The sequence below is a fragment of the Ipomoea triloba genome, chromosome 11, assembly GCF_003576645.1.
Source record: "Ipomoea triloba cultivar NCNSP0323 chromosome 11, ASM357664v1".
In the NCBI taxonomy this organism is placed as follows: domain Eukaryota; kingdom Viridiplantae; phylum Streptophyta; class Magnoliopsida; order Solanales; family Convolvulaceae; genus Ipomoea; species Ipomoea triloba.
This window is the reverse complement of record NC_044926.1, coordinates 9,832,667-9,855,498: the sequence shown is the minus strand read 5'-3', so window position 1 is coordinate 9,855,498 and position 22,832 is coordinate 9,832,667. Positions and strand designations below refer to the sequence as shown.

At 33.0% G+C, this 22,832-nt stretch overlaps 2 protein-coding genes across 3 annotated transcripts; both read left to right on the top strand.

The window, feature by feature from the left end:
- Positions 1-7,586: 7,586 nt before the first annotated feature.
- On the top strand, positions 7,587-9,740 carry LOC115995889 (receptor-like protein EIX1). The gene is made up of 4 exons (XM_031235035.1): positions 7,587-8,190; positions 8,573-8,743; positions 8,841-9,034; positions 9,117-9,740. The coding sequence occupies exons 1-4, from the start codon at positions 7,587-7,589 to the stop codon at positions 9,738-9,740; spliced, it is 1,593 nt and encodes a 530-aa protein (XP_031090895.1).
- A 6,521-nt stretch (positions 9,741-16,261) lies between these two features.
- On the top strand, positions 16,262-20,027 carry LOC115997613 (receptor-like protein EIX2). Of its 2 annotated transcripts, none has more exons than XM_031237202.1 (2): positions 16,262-19,269; positions 19,765-20,027. In XM_031237202.1, exon 1 carries the CDS (start codon positions 16,318-16,320, stop codon positions 19,267-19,269), a length of 2,952 nt encoding a protein of 983 aa, XP_031093062.1. In that variant the 5' UTR covers positions 16,262-16,317; the 3' UTR covers positions 19,765-20,027. The 2 variants fall into 2 exon arrangements, with proteins under 2 accessions (XP_031093062.1, XP_031093061.1); XM_031237201.1 differs by lacking the exon at positions 19,765-20,027 and adding an exon at positions 19,365-19,639.
- Positions 20,028-22,832: the final 2,805 nt, after the last annotated feature.

Here is a 22,832-nt window from a genome sequence, read left to right as displayed (position 1 = left end):
TATAATATAAAGTCCTAATTTATGAGAAAACAAATTATTTTAGTGAAGAAATAAAATTTGGTGTAGAATTTGGTGTAATGGGTTGGAGATGAAAAAAAATTAGTGTAAAAATATGCTGAGAATATTCTTTTTGGTGTTAAATTTAGTGCAAAATTTGGTGTTGATGATTGGAGATGGTCTAATATATAAAATAGACTACGGCAAATTATTTTGTGAACTTAGATCCCTTGCAAGGTAGACTCATATACCATTTATATACTAAATTAGTTTTTCACGCGCATTGCACGGATGAGATAATGCCCAATGTTTATTATTAAATAAGTATTTCAAAGTATATCCAATGCAAGATTATATAGGAGATAGATGTTCATGCATATTTAATTGATTGTTGAATTTGTTTATTTAAATTGGTAATTCAAAGTTTATGAATGCAATATAATATATGAGAGATTTATTATAATTGTCACTAAAATAAATGTTTGCAATTTTGTAAAAAAAAAAATCTAAATACTTAGTCTAAAAATGATAGTATAAATAAATACTACTTTTACGTTTGAATTTCTTTAAGTCTTTTTAATTCTCTTTCGAGTAGCATTGTCATTATGTTTATCTTCAATACTTATTTTTTCAAAAAAAAAAATTATTTATTGGTATTTGGTAATGTGTCATGTTCAATTGAGTTTTTGTAGTAGTATAGAGGGTAGTGTCATGCAATGAGATTATGATATAGGAAGTTATGAATTTGTCTCGTTGTGTTTGTATATATGACTGAGATCTTAGTTGTACTATAAATTCTTGATCTTGCAATCGCCTATTGATATTTGATAGTGTTAGTTTTTCCCCTTACATGTTTCATGTGCTATGAGATGTGTGTCGTACATTCTCATGTAAAAGTATTGAACAAAATATTAATATTTATTATATTTGTAGAAGGTCAATGAGTAGTACATTTTGTTTTAGTTTCATAATTTGTTTACTTGATAGTACAACAATACCTTTGCAGGTAGTCCGAATACTGATGCTGCAATATGTCCAATTTTATCAACAGTTTCTACATCCATTTTGTATATGTTTATTTTGAAGTTCATATTTTTAGAATTAGTATGAATGAGTGTAGTACTTGATTTTGTGTGTGCATGTGTGTGCGTGTGTTTTTTTAAATTTTATTTTTTGTTTATTTGATACTAATCTTGGAGCACTCACTGCTACCTTTTCATCACAATGCATGCAGTTAAATAGTTTGCCACTTCGTGCATAAACATTTTTAAACAGTGGCTACATCATATATACTAATTATTTTTGTTGTCAAGATCGATGCTGATTTTGTCTTTAATCCAAACAGGTTGATTATTGTAGAAAATGAATGAATTGTAAATTTATATTAGTTCTAATATATTTAAAGAATGCACAATAAGTATTTTACATACAAGATTAATGAATGCTGCAACGGTAGCTATTTTTTAAATTTCTTTTTTTTTTTTTTGAATTTGAAAGATTGGTTCCAACAATGTTGTAGTCTCAGCATCTTTTCAATGCATCAAGTGTTTCACAGCGTTCAATTGCCCTACATTGACATTTTTAATAATGAGTTTTAAATCAATTTATTGGGTTATTTGAATGGCTTTCTTTGTTAACAAATCCTCCATAAGTAATTAATATGATTTGCTTCAAACTGTTTTTTTCTCTATGTTATTAACATAATACTTGGTAAATAAATATATAATATTATTTTTTAGTATAACTTTGATATTTAATTACAAAATAGTGTAAAAAAGAAAATAATGAACAATGTAGTGAATATAATTAATTAATACATTTGAAGGTATGAAATCTTTGCATTGTAGAAAATATAGACAATATAACTAATGAAATTATCTCTCATTTTAAAATTTTTGATAATTAATTTTTTTTTAAATAAATGCGTTGTAGGCAGGGGCGGAGCCAGAAAATTTGACTGGGGGGGGGGGGGGCAATATGCTAGAGAAAATTTGCCGTGTTAGTCGACATTATAATTAACCGTACTATATTATTATATATACTATACATTATTGTAATTATTATTGATAATGATTTCTAATGATACTCTATATAATAAAGTATGAAATATATAATTATATGAGTACGATTGACACGAGTGTCGATCATTACTTTAGATTTTTTGCATATAACACAAAATATCATAATCATAATAACAATAATAACAACAGCAACAATAAGAACAACAACATTTATTTAAATATAAATTGTCAATTTTTATCAAATAAAAAGTTTTGTCAATTATTTTGTCACCAATTTTTTCATAATTAATTGATATTCATTTTACTGATTAATAATATTTCAAAATTTGAGAGATAAAGACAAAAATCAATATCACAAATTAAACAATTAATATTAATTTTTGACAATTTCAACACTAATTATTTAAACAAGCAAATGTGCATCTTCAAAGTCTAAATAAATAATTAAAACACACAATAAATCATTAATTAATTAATCAACATAACTAATAAAATTAAAGCATATATCTCAAATTTGGATTTTTTTTTAAATAAAATGGATATTTGATGCCCTCTATTATTAAAATCTTGATAAAACAAATAAGATAAAAAGAAAATGGTGACTTTAATTATTTGGTTTATTTCTTTCTATTTAATGAATTTAAACTTTAATATATATATATATATATTGAGTTCACTTAATATAAAGATAATAGATTATTTAAAAAAATTAGAGGGGGCCAAAAGTGTATTTATCCCTACTATATCAATATATACGACATACATATTTATTAAAATATTATAAAGTGGGGTAGGGTGGGGTGGGGGTTGGGGGGGGGGGGCAGGGCCCCCTACCCCATAAGGNGGGGGGGGGGGGGGGGGGGGGGGGGGGGGGGGGGGGGCAGGGCCCCCTACCCCATAAGGTGCCTCTGCCCCTAGTTGTAGCCATCGTATTATAAATTAAAGAAATGCATATGTATTATTTTTTTGTTGTAACTATTAATTTATTCAATTTAATAAGAGTAATAGAGTGGGGTACTTACTTTTGAATAATATACTCTAACATATTCGTAGTATATGTTTAATAATTATGCCAACTTTGGTTGGGATGAGGTTCGAACCTAAGACCTTACTTGTAGAAATTAATAGGTAAGTTAAAAGTTAACGGAATATGTAACAGAAACTTTAACAATAATCATATAATTAACGATAAATTAGAAAATCTCAAGGAAAAATATAAATCTAAACAATATGAACCATCCATTTGATTTAATAATTTGACCGTTATTTTTTCGGCCTATTATAGGCCTAACTTTTTTTTTTTTTTGGCTCTTATTAGTATAGTAGAAAAATGTTTACAATTTTAACTTTTAAAATTTCACAATTTGTATACTACGAATACACAGGTCCATGTTAACATATATGTAATTGATTACCTTGTTTTGTATTTTCAAGTTCCTTTCAAATACTGCAGTCAATTCCAATACTAAAATACCCAATTTAAGAAAGATAATTGTAAACAATTGCGGCAAACAGCAAAATGCAAAGTACACAACAAACCATAAAAAATCAAATAAAAAATTACTACCTCCGTCCCAAAATGGTTGTCTGGTTCGTTTAACGAGACTTGACTGAAGTAATTTTTAATCCAATTTTTCATATTATTAAGTTTAGCATTAATATATAAAATTTATATATTTAGAAACTACATTAAAAGTACTATTAAACACAAAAAATTAAATTTAAAAATAAAAAAAAATTACTAAAGAAAATAAGCAAAGAAGGAATCGTTAGTTTGACCAATGAATAGTAAATAAGACAGGTAAAATGGGACAGAGGGAGTAAGAAAAATACCCGTGAGAATATAAGCTGAACGGTGGAACAGATATCAAGGGACTTAGATTTCCTTCTTTATTATTATTATTATTATTATTATTATTATTATTATTATTAAAAACCTCCAGTTCGATTTTTTTCCAAAACGTTTGGCATACAAGAATCCATTACCGTTCGATTGTTCAGTATATTATGGAACCGAACTATTTCGATTCGATATGGTACGATTTGAGAAAATCGAACCGTATTGCCCACCCCTACTTAAATGTGTTTTGGGCTATGTATTTAATATTATGTTGTTTTACAAATATTACTCTTATTCTATTTTTATATTTACAATTTTTTCCTGTGTAGAATGGTGCATGCATGGGATTCAGGAAAGCTAAAAATTCTTGTAGGAAAATATTCTCGAATATCCCAGAAAATGGAGAAAAATACAATACCAACGAAAGGTAAATAAAAAAGAAATTAACCTACGAAAGGTTAAGATAAATCTAGAAACAACAAGGGGACGAAGATGGATGAACTCGAGTAGGTTGGAAGCAAGAGGGATGCTGGAGCGTTGCGATCTAGGTCTCCTAGGATAAAACGTACTGACCCCACTTATATTTGTACCACAAAATGATCAATTAAAATGCTATTTTAATGCTATTTTTCCAACAATTCCTACCACCGTCACTGGCATGAATAAATTTGAATATAAATTCAAAGTAATAAACTCATGCATATTGATGAAAAATTAGAATAAAAATAATGGTGGAATAAATTAAACATAGATTAAAATTACTATAAATACACTTTAGCTTTTTAAAATATATAGTTGAAAGGTTTTCTTTAGGGCGGTGATGAGAAAATCCGCAGCTGCTATTCATGTCTAATAGTCCACAAATTATTCAACACTTGAGATATAAATTGTAATAAAAAGACAATATATGATGACCTCGACTATGAGAGAATTGGCAGAAATTAAAATCTTGAATTTTTTATATTAAAAAAAATCATTAGACAACCTAATTCATGTGTGCGGTCTGGTCACTCCACCTAGCCAAGGGAGAGTTACCCAGAAGAAGACCCTCAAGAAGAAGAGGTGCAGTCGTTCGCTGGACTAGTCGCTAAACTCCCATCGGTCGACCCCGAGAGACCCCGCCCCACGATGGTGGAAGTCGTACAACACCTCCTAGAGGTCTTATAATACTTTCAAAATTTAATCAATCGTAGTTCTCCTAGAAGGAGTATGTATGGTTAAAATTTGATAGTTAAAGGACCACAAATGATTAATTTAGACCGCGGATGTTAACAATTTGAAAGTCGAAGAAATACTGGTGATCAATTTGAAAGTTTAGGACTAAATATGACAAGATTATTATACTCGAAGAATTCAAATGATGTTAACTCTAAACTTAATTGATTCAGAAAGAGAAGTCTAATTGCAGATTTACAGATGCTTTAGGACTAATGCAGTTAGGAACTAAATATATTCTCTGCCGCCTAACTTTCAATTCTTAATTTGGTAGTCGCCCCAGGACGGCTCAATCTTTAACTTAGGAATTGTTATTTATTTATTTTTCTATACATTCTGCCAAGCGCCAACTAACTATGCCCTAAATGTTACATGCTAAGAATTTTGTATATATACTCATTATATTTTGTAGGAATAAAGGTCAAATTGGCCACTGAACTACACACAAAAATGTAATTAGGCCATCGAACTAAAAAACAATGCAATTGGGTCCCTGAACTATACGAATTCATGCAATTTCATCCAAAATGACCTGTTTTACCTGATGTGCCGGTTACCAATTTTTAAAATGATATTTTAAAATAATTTTAAATAAAATAATTAATTTAAATTTAAATTTAAATTTAAAATAAATAAATAAATAAATAAACTGCCGGCCGGAGACGCTGCGTCTCCGGCCGGCCTCGTCTCCAGCCATGGAGACGAAGGACCTTGTCTCCAGCCATGGAGACGAGGTCCTTCGTCTCCTTGGCCTGAGACGAAGCGGACCTTCGTCTCCTTGGCCGGAGACGAAGCCGACCTTCGTCTCCTTGGCCGGAGACGAAGCCGACCTTCGTCTCCTTGGCCGGAGACGAAGCCGACCTTCGTCTCCTTGGCCGGAGACGAAGCCGACCTTCGTCTCCTTGGCCGGAGACGAAGCCGACCTTCGTCTCCTTGGCCGGAGACGAAGCCGACCTTCGTCTCCTTGGCCGGAGACGAAGCCGACCTTCGTCTCCTTGGCCGGAGACGAAGCCGACCTTCGTCTCCTTGGCCGGAGACGAAGCCGACCTTCGTCTCCTTGGCCGGAGACGAAGCCGACCTTCGTCTCCTTGGCCGGAGACGAAGCCGACCTTCGTCTCCTTGGCCGGAGACGAAGCCGACCTTCGTCTCCTTGGCCGGAGACGAAGCCGACCTTCGTCTCCTTGGCCGGAGACGAAGCCGACCTTCGTCTCCTTGGCCGGAGACGAAGCCGACCTTCGTCTCCTTGGCCGGAGACGAAGCCGACCTTCGTCTCCTTGGCCGGAGACGAAGCCGACCTTCGTCTCCTTGGCCGGAGACGAAGCCGACCTTCGTCTCCTTGGCCGGAGACGAAGCCGACCTTCGTCTCCTTGGCCGGAGACGAAGCCGACCTTCGTCTCCTTGGCCGGAGACGAAGCCGACCTTCGTCTCCTTGGCCGGAGACGAAGCCGACCTTCGTCTCCTTGGCCGGAGACGAAGCCGACCTTCGTCTCCTTGGCCGGAGACGAAGCCGACCTTCGTCTCCTTGGCCGGAGACGAAGCCGACCTTCGTCTCCTTGGCCGGAGACGAAGCCGACCTTCGTCTCCTTGGCCGGAGACGAAGCCGACCTTCGTCTCCTTGGCCGGAGACGAAGCCGACCTTCGTCTCCTTGGCCGGAGACGAAGCCGACCTTCGTCTCCTTGGCCGGAGACGAAGCCGACCTTCGTCTCCTTGGCCGGAGACGAAGCCGACCTTCGTCTCCTTGGCCGGAGACGAAGCCGACCTTCGTCTCCTTGGCCGGAGACGAAGCCGACCTTCGTCTCCATGGCCAGGAGAACCTTCGTCTCCTGGCTATGGAGACGAAGGTCCTCGTCTCCATGGCCGGAGACGAAGACGAAGCTCCGGCCATGGAGACGAGGCCGGCCGGAGACGACTCGTCTCCGGCCGGTAGTTTTGTTTTGTTTTGTTTTTTTGTGTTTTTTTTAATTTTTAATTTCAATTTTAATTTTAATTATTTATTTTATTTAAAATTATTTTAAAATATTATTTTTAAAATTGGTAACCGGCACATTAGGTAAAACATATCATTTTGATGAAATTGCATTAATTTGTGTAGTTCAGGGATCCAATTGCATTATTTTTTAGTTCGATGGCCTAATTGCATTTTTGTGTGTAGTTTAGTGGCATATTTAACCCTTATTCCTATTTTGTACTTATCCTAGAATAGAGTTAATGTTTGAAGCTGAATAAGGAGTATCCAAATTTTGGCTTTTAACTTTAGTCAGTGCTCCATATTTGTTAGGATTAAGCGCTTACCACTATATTGAAAACTATAACTCACATGGAAGATGCAATTTTATTTTCTTATATACTGTCGTCACATTTTCGACAGGCAGGGTGCTAAACTTGACCCTTCACCGACTTTCGCCTAAGCCACCTCGACTTAGTCCAATCCAGCCTACTAATATTACTAAAGCTTGAAAACAATCAATTCTGCAGTTTCAGAAGAATTACTTGCTGCAATATAATTGAGAAAATGATTACACAGTTGAGGCCTTTTGAGTGCACACAGTTTTATATGACTCTGACTTGGCTTCTCGTCGTGGGTAGCATGCTGGTGTTTAGCTTGGCAGGCAGAAATGAGAATCCAAATTGCATAGAAAAGGAGAGGCAGGCTCTTCTCAGCTTCAAACATGGCATCATTGACACACAGAACAGCCTTTCTTCATGGAACAGTGAAGATGGGAATTGCTGCAGATGGGTGGGAATCAGCTGTGACAATGAAACTGGATATGTTGTCACACTTGATTTGGGATGTACATTATTTTGCAATCACCTTCTTGCAGGTGAGTTAAGTCCTTCCTTGCATGAACTCTCATATTTGAGTCATCTTGACCTCTCTGGGAATAATTTTACTGCAAACATTATTTTTATTAATGAGTTGGGAAATCTTTCCAACCTCAAATACCTTGATCTCAGCAGTAATGCACAGCTGAAAGTTGAAAGTTTGGAATGGGTTTCTGGTCTTTCTTCTTTAACATATTTGGGCATGAATAATTTGGATCTTAGCTCCATTGCTGCTGATTGGGTTGAGTCAATTAAGAAGCTTCCTATGCTACAAAACTTACATTTAAGTCACTGTAAGCTAACAACCTCCATCTATTGGGATTTCAAATTCTTCCTTGGGATTTCTTGGGCACTTGAAAACCTTGGACTTATCAAAAAACAATCTCACTGGAAATTTTTTTCACATTCTGGAAGTGCTTAATGTTGGCAATAATAGCCCTAATCTCACTCTTCTTGACCTATCATTTAATTCTCTAGAAGGCGCAATCTCCGAACCCTTTCTGTCATGCCTCCCAAATCTACAGGTACTTGGCTTGTCTCACAACTTCTTGACACTTAGTCTCTCCTCAGACTGGGTTCCACCCTTCCATCTCAAAGTGATGAAATTAAGTTCTTGCAACTTGGGACCAAACTTTCCTACTTGGCTTCACACTCATATGGATTTTGAGTATTTAGATATCTCTTGTAATGGAATCAGAGACTTCATTCCTGACTGGTTTTGGGATTTGTCTGACCAATTGCGATATCTAAATCTATCTTACAACAGCCTCAGTGGTACGCTTCCGAACACAACGTTACACCTCGAGCATAACTGCCAGATAGACCTTAGTTACAATGAGTTTGCTGGTGAGGTAAAGCCCTTCTTTTCTGAAGCACATCTACTGAATCTTTCCAAAAATAAGTTTTTTTGCAGCCACATCTTTGCTGTGTTCTTCAATGGTAGATGCATGGTTAGCATATGTAGACATCTCTGACAATCTTTTATCAGGAAAGTTGCCTGAGTGTCATATGAATTTCAGTAACTTGTTTATTCTTAATCTGGCAAACAATAACCTTTCTGGGAAAATTCCCAGATCATTAGGCTATTTAGAATCCCTGACATCACTAGATCTAAGCAACAATAGTTTCAGTGGTGAGGTGCCATCATCCTTGCAGAACAAAAGTAATTTGCTATTTCTTGACTTGGGAGAAAACCAATTGGACTTATTATTATTCCCAGTTTTACCACTACATCCTTAGCACTGAAGATAATGAGTACAAATTTGAAGTTGATTACAGAGATGGTGCCTGGTTTGCCTTGAAGGGAGTGAAGGCTAAATATGGTAATATCCTTGCCTTGCTTAAACTTATTGATTTATCTGCAAATCAACTAACAGGGCAAATTCCTGAAGGGCTTACGAGTCTATACGAGCTGGTTTCGTTGAACCTATCAAGAAACCATTTCAGTGGTAACATCCCTGAGAAGATTGGGCAGTTGACACAATTAAATTCTTTGGACTTGTCCAATAACCACCTTTCTGGTAGAATTCCTATAAGCCTGGCCAATATATCCTTTCTTGAGTACCTGGATTTGTCAAACAACGAGTTGTGTGGCGCCATTCCAAAGGGCACTCAATTGCAGAGCTTTGATGCTTCCAAATATGCAGGGAATCCACAACTGTGTGGACTACCAACCCTGAATATGTGCCCTGGAGATGAAATCCTTCCGAGATCACCAGGCACTCAAGGGAATAATAAGCATGATCACTGGAAGGAGAATATGGGTTTCTACATCAGTTTAATCTTTGGATTCATCATTGGATTTTGGGGAGTGTGTTGGACATTGCTACTCCCAAGTTCTTGAGGATATGATATCAACAGAACCAGTGAGTTAAACAACAGAAGGAAGGAACTCCTTTTTGCAGCATAACCTGAGAGCCTAACTCTAGTATATGTTATTGTTCCTGTGTTCTTCCAATTACAAAGTTTCCTGCTGCAATGTACGATATTACTTCCTTTTACTATGAAAGATGTTGATGATATTTGGAGTAGTGACTGTCATTTCTTAATTATCAGACGTGACTACAAAAATTAGCAATAGCTTATATATGTAGGGATCTATGATGGTGTTAATATGCAATTGTTTAGCTTTCAGTCCCGTATATTCTATCATAGTAGGAAGGAAATATATATGAAATAAATGACTGGAGATTAAGAACTTTTACTTGAAAATTTAGATGGAAAATCACAAATTCTTGAGCTAAATCAATCCAAAGATTTAGTATATGAAAAATACTACATGGACATAATTCCCCACAAAAAAGGTAACATCAAAAGAACTACAAGTAAACTACTTCTCTACAAAAGACCAACTGACAGACATCTTCACGAAGCCACTAACCACAACAATGTTCATTATTGATCTAAAGGACAAGGTCAATATTCTCTTTAAAGAATATTTTAAGGGGGCCTACGTATTAGAACTCTGCATTCTTATTACACAAGAATTCCTCACATTTTTTTGTATCCTAACTAGGACTCTTTGTATTCTTATAAATACTATATACCTCTTCCAGTATTTTGTAAATTAAATTGGATTAATCAATAATAAAGTTCTTACCAAAATTACCAAAATATTTAAAAATTAATATTTTTTAATTTTTAATTTTTAATTTTTACATTTATTATTAAAAAAATATTTTAAAATGTCACATCACCATCCATGTAAGCAGGCAACCTGATAAAATGGAAGGTAACCTGCTATCAGGTGAAATTGCATGCATTTGGAGTATTCAGTGGCCTAATTGCACATTTTTTTTGTTCAGTGGCCTAATTGCACTTTCAGGTTACGTTCAGTGGCCAATTTGAACCTTATTCCTAATTTCTATAAATATGACTTACTTTAATAATAAATTTATTTATTGAATAATGTGTATCTACTTTAATATCATTCTCTTATTTGAAAATTTTCTTATATTTATTTTAATTTTTTTTATAATTAAAGGTTATTTCTCAATGACAATGAAAGTGTGGAATAGGAACATAATCCAAATACATTCCCTGCAAATGGGGGCACCACTATTGACTAGACTATGAACAAGCACTAATATTATGTACTATGTGACATTTTTGAAAAATCAGTATGCGGTGTTTAGTTCGTGAAACATTATATCCTGTATTATGCATCCATATCAAACTAATTTTTCTTTTACGTAGTCCTTACGTTGTATATTATATTGACTTGTCGTTATAATTATAGTCATCTCTTACGTATCACCTACCAATTTTTCTTCGACGCGGTCCTTATGTTGTATATTGACTTGTCGTTATAATTATAGCTAGTCATCTCTTACATATCACCTACCAATTTTTCTTTGACGCGGTCCTTACGTTGTATATTGACTAGTCGTTATAATTATAGCTAGTCATCTCTTACATATCACCTACAAATTTTTCTTCGACACGATTCTTATGTTGTATATTGACTTGTCGTTATAATTATAGCTAGGTATCTCTTACGTATCACCTTATAACCCGGTGTCGGCGAGGACTTATAAAAAGACAAAAAAAAAAGAAAAAAAAAGAAGGTCATTATTTAGCCTAAATTAAACCTTTGAATCAAATTCACCCAACCAAATAAACAGTTCTATGATTTTCTTTGTAATTTGAGTGTGAAGAAAAGATCGGACCAGCCATGTTCACATCACCTTTTCTTATTTTAATTTTCACATGGTCCTTATGCAATAATTTTGATGAAAAATATAATACTTTTACATTTTGATGTAAAAGTATTACATTTTCCATATAAATAATAAACACTTTGTTTTCTTATTAGTATTACATTTTTCAGTATAAGTATTGCATTGTCAAATTGATGCGACCCAATAATGATTAATTGTAAAATTTGTGATATGACAATAGGGTTGAAAGTGAAATAGAATTGCAAGGGTAAGGTGTAGATACCCTTATATATAGTTGTTGATTGGAGTAGTCGTACACCACACACTAACTACTATACATCTGCAATTAAACTTGTACTATTTCTGAATCAATTGTCTAGCTTCAATCCTCACCTGATGAGGACTACTAGTTTCAAGCATCCTCAATCTTGTTCCTTTCTTGCTTGGTTTGTATTTCTTGGTAGATATATTTAATATTTAAGCCTTAAACACAATACTTTATAGTCTAAATATAATACTTCATAACACTAATCTAGTACACAGTTTAAGGTAGATATATTTAATACTTTAAGTGTTAAACATAATACTTTATAGTCTAAATATAATACTACATAACACTAATCTAATACACAGTTTAATAAGGTAGATGTATTTAATACTTTAAGTCTTAAATACAATACTTTATAGTCTAAATGTAATGCTTGACAGCTCAAATCTAGTATGCAGTTTAAGGCAGATATATTTAATACTTTAAGACTTAAACACAATAATTTATAGTCTAAATGTAATACTTTATAGGACTAATCTAGTACACAGTTTAAGGTAAATATATTTAATACTTTAAGTCTTAAACACAATACTTAATAGTCTAAATATAATATTTCATAGCACTAATCTAGTGCATATATAATTTAAGGTAGATATATTTAATATTTTAAACCTTAAACACAATACTTTATAGTCTAAATAATGTAAAATGCAATGAAAATGTATGAATATGAACTAGTTTACTATATTTTGTAAAATGTAATAAAAATTTACATATGTACCATGAGGATAAGTGAGAGGAGTTTTAATTGCCTATTAATTTGCAAAAAGGTTGGCATTAAGCCCAATATATACGCAGACCGCAATATAAATACGCACTACAGTTGGATCAATTGTTTTGACTCTCCGCAACGACCAACGTAACTAGCAAAATTATAATTAATATTATGATCCAAATTAGATAGACCTGACCTGTCTCATAAGTTGTGACCCGTGAGATGGTCTTACACAAGTGTTACCCATAATTTAAAATTCTAAAAACATAAAAATAAAAGTGTCAAATAGTATATTTAAATTAGTCATCAAGATAATATATGTGACAAATTAATTAGAATGGCAGGAGTAATTAATAATATATAATAAATGAGTTTTTGAAGCTAAGAGTATGGTGAAGGAAACGCACGGGTGAACAGTACAGCTCCATGTTCAGCAATTTGAATCCTAGCTTCAACACTTACCATGCTTGCTCGCAAGGGTAACTCATTTGATTCGTTGATGGCAAATTGTGAACAAAGACACATGAACAAACTCTGGAAGGCTATAATGTGAGAATTACACCTTATATTGTGGGCTCTTTATGGACACCAGACACTAATCTTCTAACTAATGGACCGCTGAATCGCCATAATTAATTCATCTACAAATCTTGTAGGGTCAGATGTGGGACTCTGAAGTGAGAAATTGTCTTTTGTAAACAAGGAACAAATTTTCCAACTTTTAAGTTATTTTCACCCTTGCAACTATGCCCATTGCAATCTTATTTGGCGTTTTTTTTGTTTTTTGTTTTTTGTTTTTTTTTTTCTTTTCTTATTTTAATTTTCACATGGCCCCTTATGCAATAATTTTGATGAAAAATTTAATAATTATACATCAAAATATAAAGTCAAATTTTTTCTTATAAGTAATAAATTAAACACTATATTCCTTATTAGTATTACTAGTATTTTGTACGCGCGATGCGCGAAAACTTATGCCCAATATTAAAATATTAATAAATACAAATAATTAAAATGTATAATACAAATTATATATACACAAATAATATAGGTATTTTATACACACATATATGATTTACCATTCATAGAAATTTAATTAAAATATAATCAACCATTAAATTAATTATATAATAATTTTAATAAAATGACAATTAAAGAATAGGAAAAAGATATGATAGATATAGGTGTAGGGTAATAATGATGGAGTTAAAACTAACGGTGTTATAACGGTGTAAGGGTAATTTTGTATAACAAGAATGTAGTAGGGACAATTTTGTCTAATAACATTAAAGTGTACAACATTTAAAGTAAAATGTACACATTTATTAGCATATAAAAAAGGGACATAAATCAAGGATATAACCTTGATTAGACTTATTATGTTTTTAGATATTTATGTAGAATGCACACAGACAGTCACATGAGTGCACACAACAGCAAATTAAAGAACCTATATATGCGCATATTGTAAGTGCACACACGGGGAAAAGTGTGCATACGTCTGAAGCATATCAAAGTGTACATAATAGAGCATAAAAGTGTACACACCGTGTCACTGTCGACGCAATGACATACAGAACAAATCAAAGTCAACCACTAAAATAAATACTAAGGAAAAAAAACCCCAAAATAATTAAATAAATATAATCCATAAAATAGATTGTCCAATACAAGCAAAATAAATGGAAGGAGGGAATCTCATATTTTTTCATATGTGGAGAGACTTTCCATACACAAAAGATAATTTATCCCTAAATGCTAATTACATGATATTAATGATGACAATTCATCTTTTGTTTTGTCAATTTAAGGCTAGGTTTGTGAAAGTTGCTAGCACCTCTAAAATCTTAAGGCTAGCTAGCTTGGAATCGATTGTTATACAGTGGATCATGGTCCACAATCCATTGTGGAACCATGGTCACAAAACGACGCCATTTTAGTAAGTAGGGGAAACGGCTGCCGTAAGTCGTAACGGAGCTCCGTAACTGATATTACAGTTCATCTCAAAAGATATTGCCTCACATTTGTTTTTATATATATATTTTTTGAAAATGAAAATGTAAAAATGTAGTTATATCGAAATGAAATTGTAGTTGTGTTGAAATGAAACTGCAGTGTATATAAAATGAAACTGAATAACAGTTTCACATTTTTGAGTGTATATTGTCCAATGAAACTGTAGTTATATTGGAATGATATTGTAGTTGTGTTGAAAGGAAATTGCAGTGTATTATAAAAAATGTTGTAGTTGTGTTGAAAGGAAACTGAATAACAGTTTCACATATTTGAGTATATAATGTCGAATGAAAGTGCAATTATATAAAATAAATAAAAAAGAACTATAGTTGTGTTGAAAGGTAACTGCATGTAGTTGTGTTGAAAAGAAACTGAATAAGAGTTTCACATATTTGAGTGTATAATGTCGAATGAAAGTGCAGTTATATCAAAAAGGAACTACAATGGTGTTGAAAAGTAACTGCATTATATATAAACTGAAACTGAACAACGCGGAACAGAGACCATTTCAGCCGTTTGTTTTCATTAATCAAAATAACGTCGTTTTGATGCATAGTCCATAATCAATTGTGGACCGCAGTCCACAGTAAAATTTGCGGCTTGGAATAGTCGTAATCTTATATTTAATAATTCTAAGCTGCGTTAGGCACGGGTACCCACTGTCGTAACATTTTTTAGAATATTTTACGTATAAATTTGTAATATATATATAATTTAAAATTCTAAAAATATAAAAATAAATGTGTCAAAAAGTAGAGTTAAATTACTAAATTAGTCATCATGATAATATATGTGACAAATTAATTAGAATGGCAGGAGTAATTAATAATATAATAAATGAGTTTTTGAAGCTGAGAGTATGGTGAAGGAAACCCACGGGCGAACAGTATAGCTCCAAGTTCAGCAGTTTGAATCCTAGCTTCAACACTTACCATGCTTGCTCGCATGGTAACTCATTTGGTTCCTAGATGGCTGATTGTGATCAATGATACATGAATGAGTTTTGAAAAGTCATAGTTTAAAAATTACACTTAATATGGTGAACTCTTTATGGATACCAGACACTAGTCCTCCCAGTTAATGGACCCTAAATTGCCATAATTTATTACATCTACAAATCTTGTAGGATCGGATGTGGGGCTCCAGAGTGAGAAATTTTGTCTTTGTGAATAAGAAACAAATTTTCCAACTGCTTAAGTTATCTTCACCTGGCACTTATGCCCAGGCCATTGCAATCTTATTTGGCGTTTTGTTTTTGTTTTTGTTTTTTTTTTTTTGTTTTTGTTTTTCCTTTTCTTATTTTCATTTTCACATGGCCCCTTATGCAATAATTTTGATGAAAAATGTAAACTTTTACATCAAAATGTAAACATATTATATTTTTTTTACAAGTAAATAAATACTTTATTCCTTATTAGTATTACATTTTTCAGTATAAATATTACATTGTCATATTGATGCGAGCGGACTTGACTCGTCACACGGATAAGAATTGGTGAGACGGTCTCACAAGTATGACCTAATAGTGATTAATTGTAAAATTGATAATATCACATCTAGTAGGGTCCAGAATAGGGTAAGGTGGAGATAACCTTATATATAGTTGTTGATTGGAGTAGTCGTACACCACACACTTACTACAATACATCTGCAATTAAACTTGTACTATTTCTGAATCAATTGTCTAGCTTCATCAATCCTGATGAGGACTTCTAGTTTCAAGCATCCTCAATCGTGTTCCTTTCTTGCTTTGTATCTGTTCCTTTTGAGTATTATTGGAAACTCAGTTGGGAGCAGCAACTGCATAGAGAAGGAGAGACACGCGCTTTTGAGCTTCAAACACAACATTTCCGACCCTAATAACCTTCTTTCCTCATGGACCGATGGAGATGACGACTGTTGTAAATGGGAAGGAGTTGGTTGTGACAATAGAACAGGGCATGTGGTTGCAGTTGATTTGGGGCCTAACACCATGTGCATAAATGAAGCATCATGCACTCCAGACTGGCCTTGTGACATCAACCCTGCTTTACAAGGTGAAATCGGCCCTTCCTTACTTGATTTACCATTTCTCAATTACTTGGATCTTAGCTGCAATCAATTTGAAACTACTATTCCAACCTTCATTGGCTCTCTACACAACTTACTCTATCTCAATCTTTCTTTCAACAATTTGGTTGGGATGGTTCCTCCTCATTTAGGAAATATTTCCACCTTAAAATATCTTGACTTTGGCAACAACTATCTCTCAATGGGTTACACTTTAGAATGGATTTCTGATCTTGCTTCTTTGGAACACCTTAACTTGAAACTTACAGACCTCTATCAAACTTTAGATTGGCTAGAGTCAATTACAAAGTTGCCAGTGCTAAGAACTTTAGATCTGTCTTTTTGTCGAGCTCCCAATAATCTCCAATCACTTCACAACCTTAACTCTTCCAAGTCCCTTGAATACTTGTATATGGATGGTGGGATTCTAACTTCTTCATTATTGAACTTGTGGCTAAATCAAAGTTACAGGATGAAAGAACTAAAGCTTTTTGATAGCCAATTATATGGTATGGTTCCAGATGTTGTGACCAAAATGTACTCCCTCGAACATCTTGACCTGTCCTTTAATTTTCTACAAGGTGAGAAGACCGAGGATCTTAAATTTTTGAGGTATCTTAGGAACATGAAAATTCTAGATTTGTCCAACAACTTGTTTTCTTTCATCTTGTCAGAACTCGTTTTGGGTTCTGAGAAAGTGATACAAGATTTGAATTTTCGAAGAAACAAAATTGTTGGGTCATTGGATGGTATCAAGAAGTTTTCTTCCCTGAGAGTGTTGGACATTACCGATAATAAACTTTCTGGTCCACTACCCGACATGTCAACAATGTTGTCTCTGGAATCCTTATTCATTAGCTACAATCAGATTGTAGGAAATTTAATGGGGAGTAACATCGGTCACCTTTCCAATCTTGTTGAGCTAGATGTTTCTTCAAATCTCTTAAGGGAATCCATAAATGAAACCCAGTTATCTAATTTTAGCAAATTGGGGTGGCTTTCATTATCCGATAACAATATAAAGTTGAATCTGAACACGGGGTGGGTTCCCCCTTTTCAATTGAGGTGTCTAGGACTAAGATCTTGCAAGTTAGGTCCCAAATTTCCTAGCTGGATTCGGACACAAAGATACCTATGGATCCTTGATATCTCAGATAATGGAATTTCATGTTTCATTCCTCACTGGCTCTCCAACATTACTTTCTTAAGACATTTGACTATTTCTCAAAATTTTCTTCAAGGTATCTTACCTAACTTGGCCTCAACATTTACTGTAATAAACTTCAGCGATAACATGCTTGAAGGTCCGGTACCAAAAAATTACTCAGGAGCAAAATTTCTAAGCCTTTCTAAAAACAAGTTGTCTGGGACCATTTCTTTTCTGTGTACAGATAAATTTAATGAATCTAATTATCTTGACCTTTCCGACAATCTCTTCTCTGGGAATATTCCTGAATGTTTGGGGCAATATGCTGGTAATTACCTTTCGGTGCTAAACCTAGCAAATAATAACTTTTCTGGGGAAATCCCTTCATCCCTAGGCTATTTGAGTCAGATTTCATCACTGCATTTAAGGAACACTGGTGTATTTGGGGAGTTGCCCATATCTTTGAAGAACTGCACTTCATTGAGAATTTTGGATCTTGGAAAGAATCAATTAAATGGGAATATTCCTGTATGGATTGGGGAAAGTTTGACACAGTTGAAGGTCCTTTACTTGCATTCAAATGAACTAAAAGGATCCATCCCTACTAGTATCTGCCAACTTCAATCCATGCGAGTCTTAGATCTATCTTCAAACAGCTTATATGGACCCATCCCAACTTGCTTCAGTAATTACAGTAGTGCCATGACTCAAATGCTTGATGAATGGTTTCTAGACGAAGCACATTTTGAAGATAGCCCCAGCCTATATGGGATATTAAACAGTCTCCACTACTTTTTCTTTGATTTTGAATTGGTTACGTGGAAGGGAAAGGAGGCCGAGTATAGAGAAAATCTCAAATTCTTGAAAGTCATTGATTTATCAAACAACAGATTGGTTGGAGAAATCCCTGTAGACTTAACAGATTTGCATGGGCTAATCTCACTAAACCTTTCAAAAAACAATTTGACTGGGTCCATCCCGTACAGGATTGGTGAGATGAACTCACTAGAGATTCTCGATCTATCACAGAATCAATTGTTTGGAGCAATACCAGTGAGCATGGCTAATTTATCATTTCTTGCCGTCTTGGACTTGTCAAATAATAACTTGTCTGGTTGCATTCCACTCGGCACGCAATTACAAGGGTTCACTGAAGCGTATGAAGGGAACCCACAATTGCGTGGGCTTCCACTTCAGACCAAATGTCAAAGTAGCAAACAAGGTAATGATGATTTTGTTGAAGAGCATTGGATTTTATTAGACCTTGATTTCTATTTGAGTATGACACTTGGATTCATTCTTGGATTTTGGGGAGTGTGTGGAACACTAATAGTTAAGCATTCTTGGAGGCATGCGTTTTTCCAATTTTTAGAAGACAAAAAAGATTATATCTATCTTTTCATTGTATCTCATGGAACCAAATTGAAGAGGAGCATGGGAGGCATGTTGAAGAAATAGGTAATTAAAATTATTGTTCTAAATTTATCATTTAAAATTACAACTTTTCTTTCTAGCAGTGAAATTGAATTTGCAGTTATTATATATAAATGAAGGGTCATGCACCGAAGCAAGATTTCTATCTTCATGAGCCGTGGGAAATACATGCATAAGACCACCGGAGTACCTCCATGTCATTTTAAATAAACAATTTTAGTGTATTCAATCATGTGTGTATTTCTTTTTATTCATATTGCAAATACAGTGATGATAATAATATTTGTGTGTTTTTTTTTGTTTGGGTAAAATAGAAGAAATCTTTGTGTAATTTACTATTATGATGGGAATGTATATTTTAGAAGTTGTTGTGATTATTCTTATAATTGGAATATTTATTATTCACCATATCGTTAGTTATATTGATAAGAACAATAATTCTGGGAAGAATTTTGTTATTGATCAATCCAATTTATTATATCTTGTGATCATTATGAATTATGATTATTTCATCTCCAGGGCACAGAAGAGTATTATGATATTCAGCCTTCACTCCCTTCCAGGAACCATCTATGTAATCAACTTCAAATCTGTACTCACTATCTTCAGTGCTAAGGATGGAGTGGTAAAACTCGTAATGGTAATTATTAGAACTGGCTTTACGAGAAATTGCAGTGAAATTGTTGAAACATGAAGTAATTATTAGGATTGATAAATTGTTGAGAGAAAGATTCAAAACATGAATGCTTGGTAGCTGACACTTTACTTTATTTCTTGGAAAATGTATATTACATTTATGTTATAAAGTACTGCATTTGTACAAAAAAGTATTATATATAAGGTTTAAATTATTAATTATATATGCAATTAGGGGCAGAGGAAAGCTACGACGTTAGGGGATAGGGGGTCGTAGCCCCATACCCCACCCTCAAAACTTTTAGTGTATATGTATGTATGTATTTATATAATAATGATAAAATGCACTTTTGGCCCCTCAAATTTTTTTATAAAAAAAATTGAGATAATTCTCAAAATGGTCCTCCGACTATGATCTTTTCTCAAATTGATCTTATGACTTTTAATTGCACCCAAATTGGTCCTCCGACTATTGAAATTTAAGCCATATTAGCCGTTCTCCGTTAGCATTGGTGTTAAAATGGAGGGCAAAATGAAAAATTCAGCTCATCTACTCTATTTTAATCATATTACGACTCCATTTTCACATAGTGTGAAGCTTTTTAGTAAAAATTAGGTATTCCTCTCCTCAAATTGTGATAAAAAATACTTTGTGATTATGTTTGTCATGTAATGAACATGTTGGTTCTCTAATAAAAATTAGGTCTAAATCAATGACCAAATATGCAATTTTTTCTAATAAGAATTTAACATTTTTATCATAATATTTTACTTTTTCTTTTATATCATGTTCATTTCCTTATTAGAATGCCTTAAAACAAGAAATAATATTAAAAAAGAAAAAGAAAATTGTTATGATAAAATGTTAAATTTTTGTTAAGAAAAATTACATATTTGGTCTTTGAGTTAGACCTAATTTTTATTAGGGAGACAAACACAATCAGGAAGTATTTTTTTTTTATCATATCATAGTTTGGGGAGATGAAGACCTAATTTTTGCTAAAAAGCTTCACAATATAGGAAAATAGAGTCGTAATATGATTAAAATAGGGCCGATGAGCTGAATTTCCCGTTTTGTCCTCCACTTTAACGCCAACTTGATGCCAATACTAATGGAGAACTAATATGGCTTAAATTTCAATAGTCGGAGGACCAATTTGGTGCAATAAAAAGTCATAGAACCAGTTTGAGAAAAGGTCATAGTTGGATGACCATTTTGAGAATTAACACTAAAAAAAGCTATTATGTTTATATTAAATGAACTCAAAATATATATTAAAGTTCAAACTCATTAAATAAAAAATCAAATAATTTAAGTCTCCATTTTTCTTTATTATCTTATTTCTTTTATCAAGATTTTAATAATGGAGGGCATCAAGTATCTATTTTAATTAAAAAAAAAATTCAAATGTGTGATATATGCTTTAGTTTTATTAGTTACATTGATTAATTAATTAGTGATTTATTGTGTGTTTTAATTATTTATTTACACTTTTTTAAAGTGATTTATTTACACTTTTAAGATGTACATTTGCTAGTTTAAATCATTAGTTTTGAAATTGACAAAAATTAATATTGATCTTTTAATTTGTGATCTTGGTTTTCATCTTTATCTCTCAAATTTTGAAATAGCAGTTAATGAGTAAAATAAATTTCACTTAATAATGGAAAAAAATTGGTGAAAAAACTTTTTATTTGATAAAAAGTGATACTCTATATTTAAATAAATGTAATTATTATTATTATTATTATTATTATTATTATTATTATTATTATTATTATTATTATATATTTTATGGTATGTATGTGAAAAAGTTCTCTAAAGTAATGATCGACACTCGTGTTGATCATACTCATATAATTATATATATAATTTGGATCAGATAAGAACTTGGACGTAGGAAATAACTAAGAACTAACTAGAGTTGTTCATATGAAAATATCTAGGGACAAAAGGAAAAAGCGAAGTGATATTTTTGTAAATAATTGAAGATTAAGTACAAGTAACAATGGTATATATAGAGTGCACTTAGCTAACACCATTAAGTGTATGAAGTGATTTGTATAGGTGCAATGAAATTGTTCACCTTTTTACAATTTATGATTTAGGTTATTTTTTTCATGGTTTAACTTTTTAAATCTAGTTTAGAAGTTCAATTTAGGGTGTGTATTCAATAAGACTTTATAGACTTTCAAAGTGATAAATATTAAAAGAATTTCAAAGAATCATTTTAGATTTTCATAAACTTTGTACGAGTCAATAAAAGTCTGTATGAAAATTATTTATAGACTTTTTAAAAACATCATATTAAAATGTCTACAAAATTCATTTAAATATCTAAATTGAATACACCCTTATAAACATATTGTAACTATATATTATTTATAATTTTCTTACAAAAACTTTTATAATATATAACTATGTGGACCACACAATAATTTGTCGTGTTTTGTGAACAATAACAAAAAGTACATTTTTAATATATTAAAAATACATTATTCGTGTACTGAATATATATTATACAAAATAATGTACTTTTAGTAGTCAAATAATGTACTTTTCCTGAATACAATGTGCATTTTTAATATACTAAAAATACATTATTTACGTACTGAATGTACATTATTTAATAGTATGGTCTACACAATAATGATTGTCAACGAAAGACCAATTCTTTTACGCAATTTGTCACAAGCGATATATATATATATATATCCGCATTTGAACGAAAATCTATATAGGGTCATGTTCAGGTGTGGCCGTGCTCTCCCGTGCGGCCGTACGGTTCACACCACTCAATGTTACGAAATACACCACTCAATGTTAAGAAACACACCACACAAATATGCACTGTGGTGTGTTTCTTAACATTGTGGTGTGTTTCATTGTGTTTCATTGTGGTGTGTTTCTTAACATTGAGTGGTGTATTTCGTAACATTGAGTGGTGTGT

What these genes read in the sequence shown, in the direction of transcription:
- LOC115995889 (XM_031235035.1), top strand. Translation starts at nt 7,587, where the DNA reads ATGATTACACAGTTGAGGCCTTTTGAGTGCACACAGTTTTATATGACT. An exon ending in AAACTTACATTTAAGTCACT is followed by an intron (nt 8,191 to 8,572) that starts GTAAGCTAACAA and finishes TTGAGTATTTAG; the next exon opens with ATATCTCTTGTAATGGAATC. An exon ending in ACAATAGTTTCAGTGGTGAG is followed by an intron (nt 9,035 to 9,116) that starts GTGCCATCATCC and finishes TATTATTCCCAG; the next exon opens with TTTTACCACTACATCCTTAG.
- LOC115997613 (XM_031237202.1), top strand. Translation starts at nt 16,318, where the DNA reads ATGAGGACTTCTAGTTTCAAGCATCCTCAATCGTGTTCCTTTCTTGCT.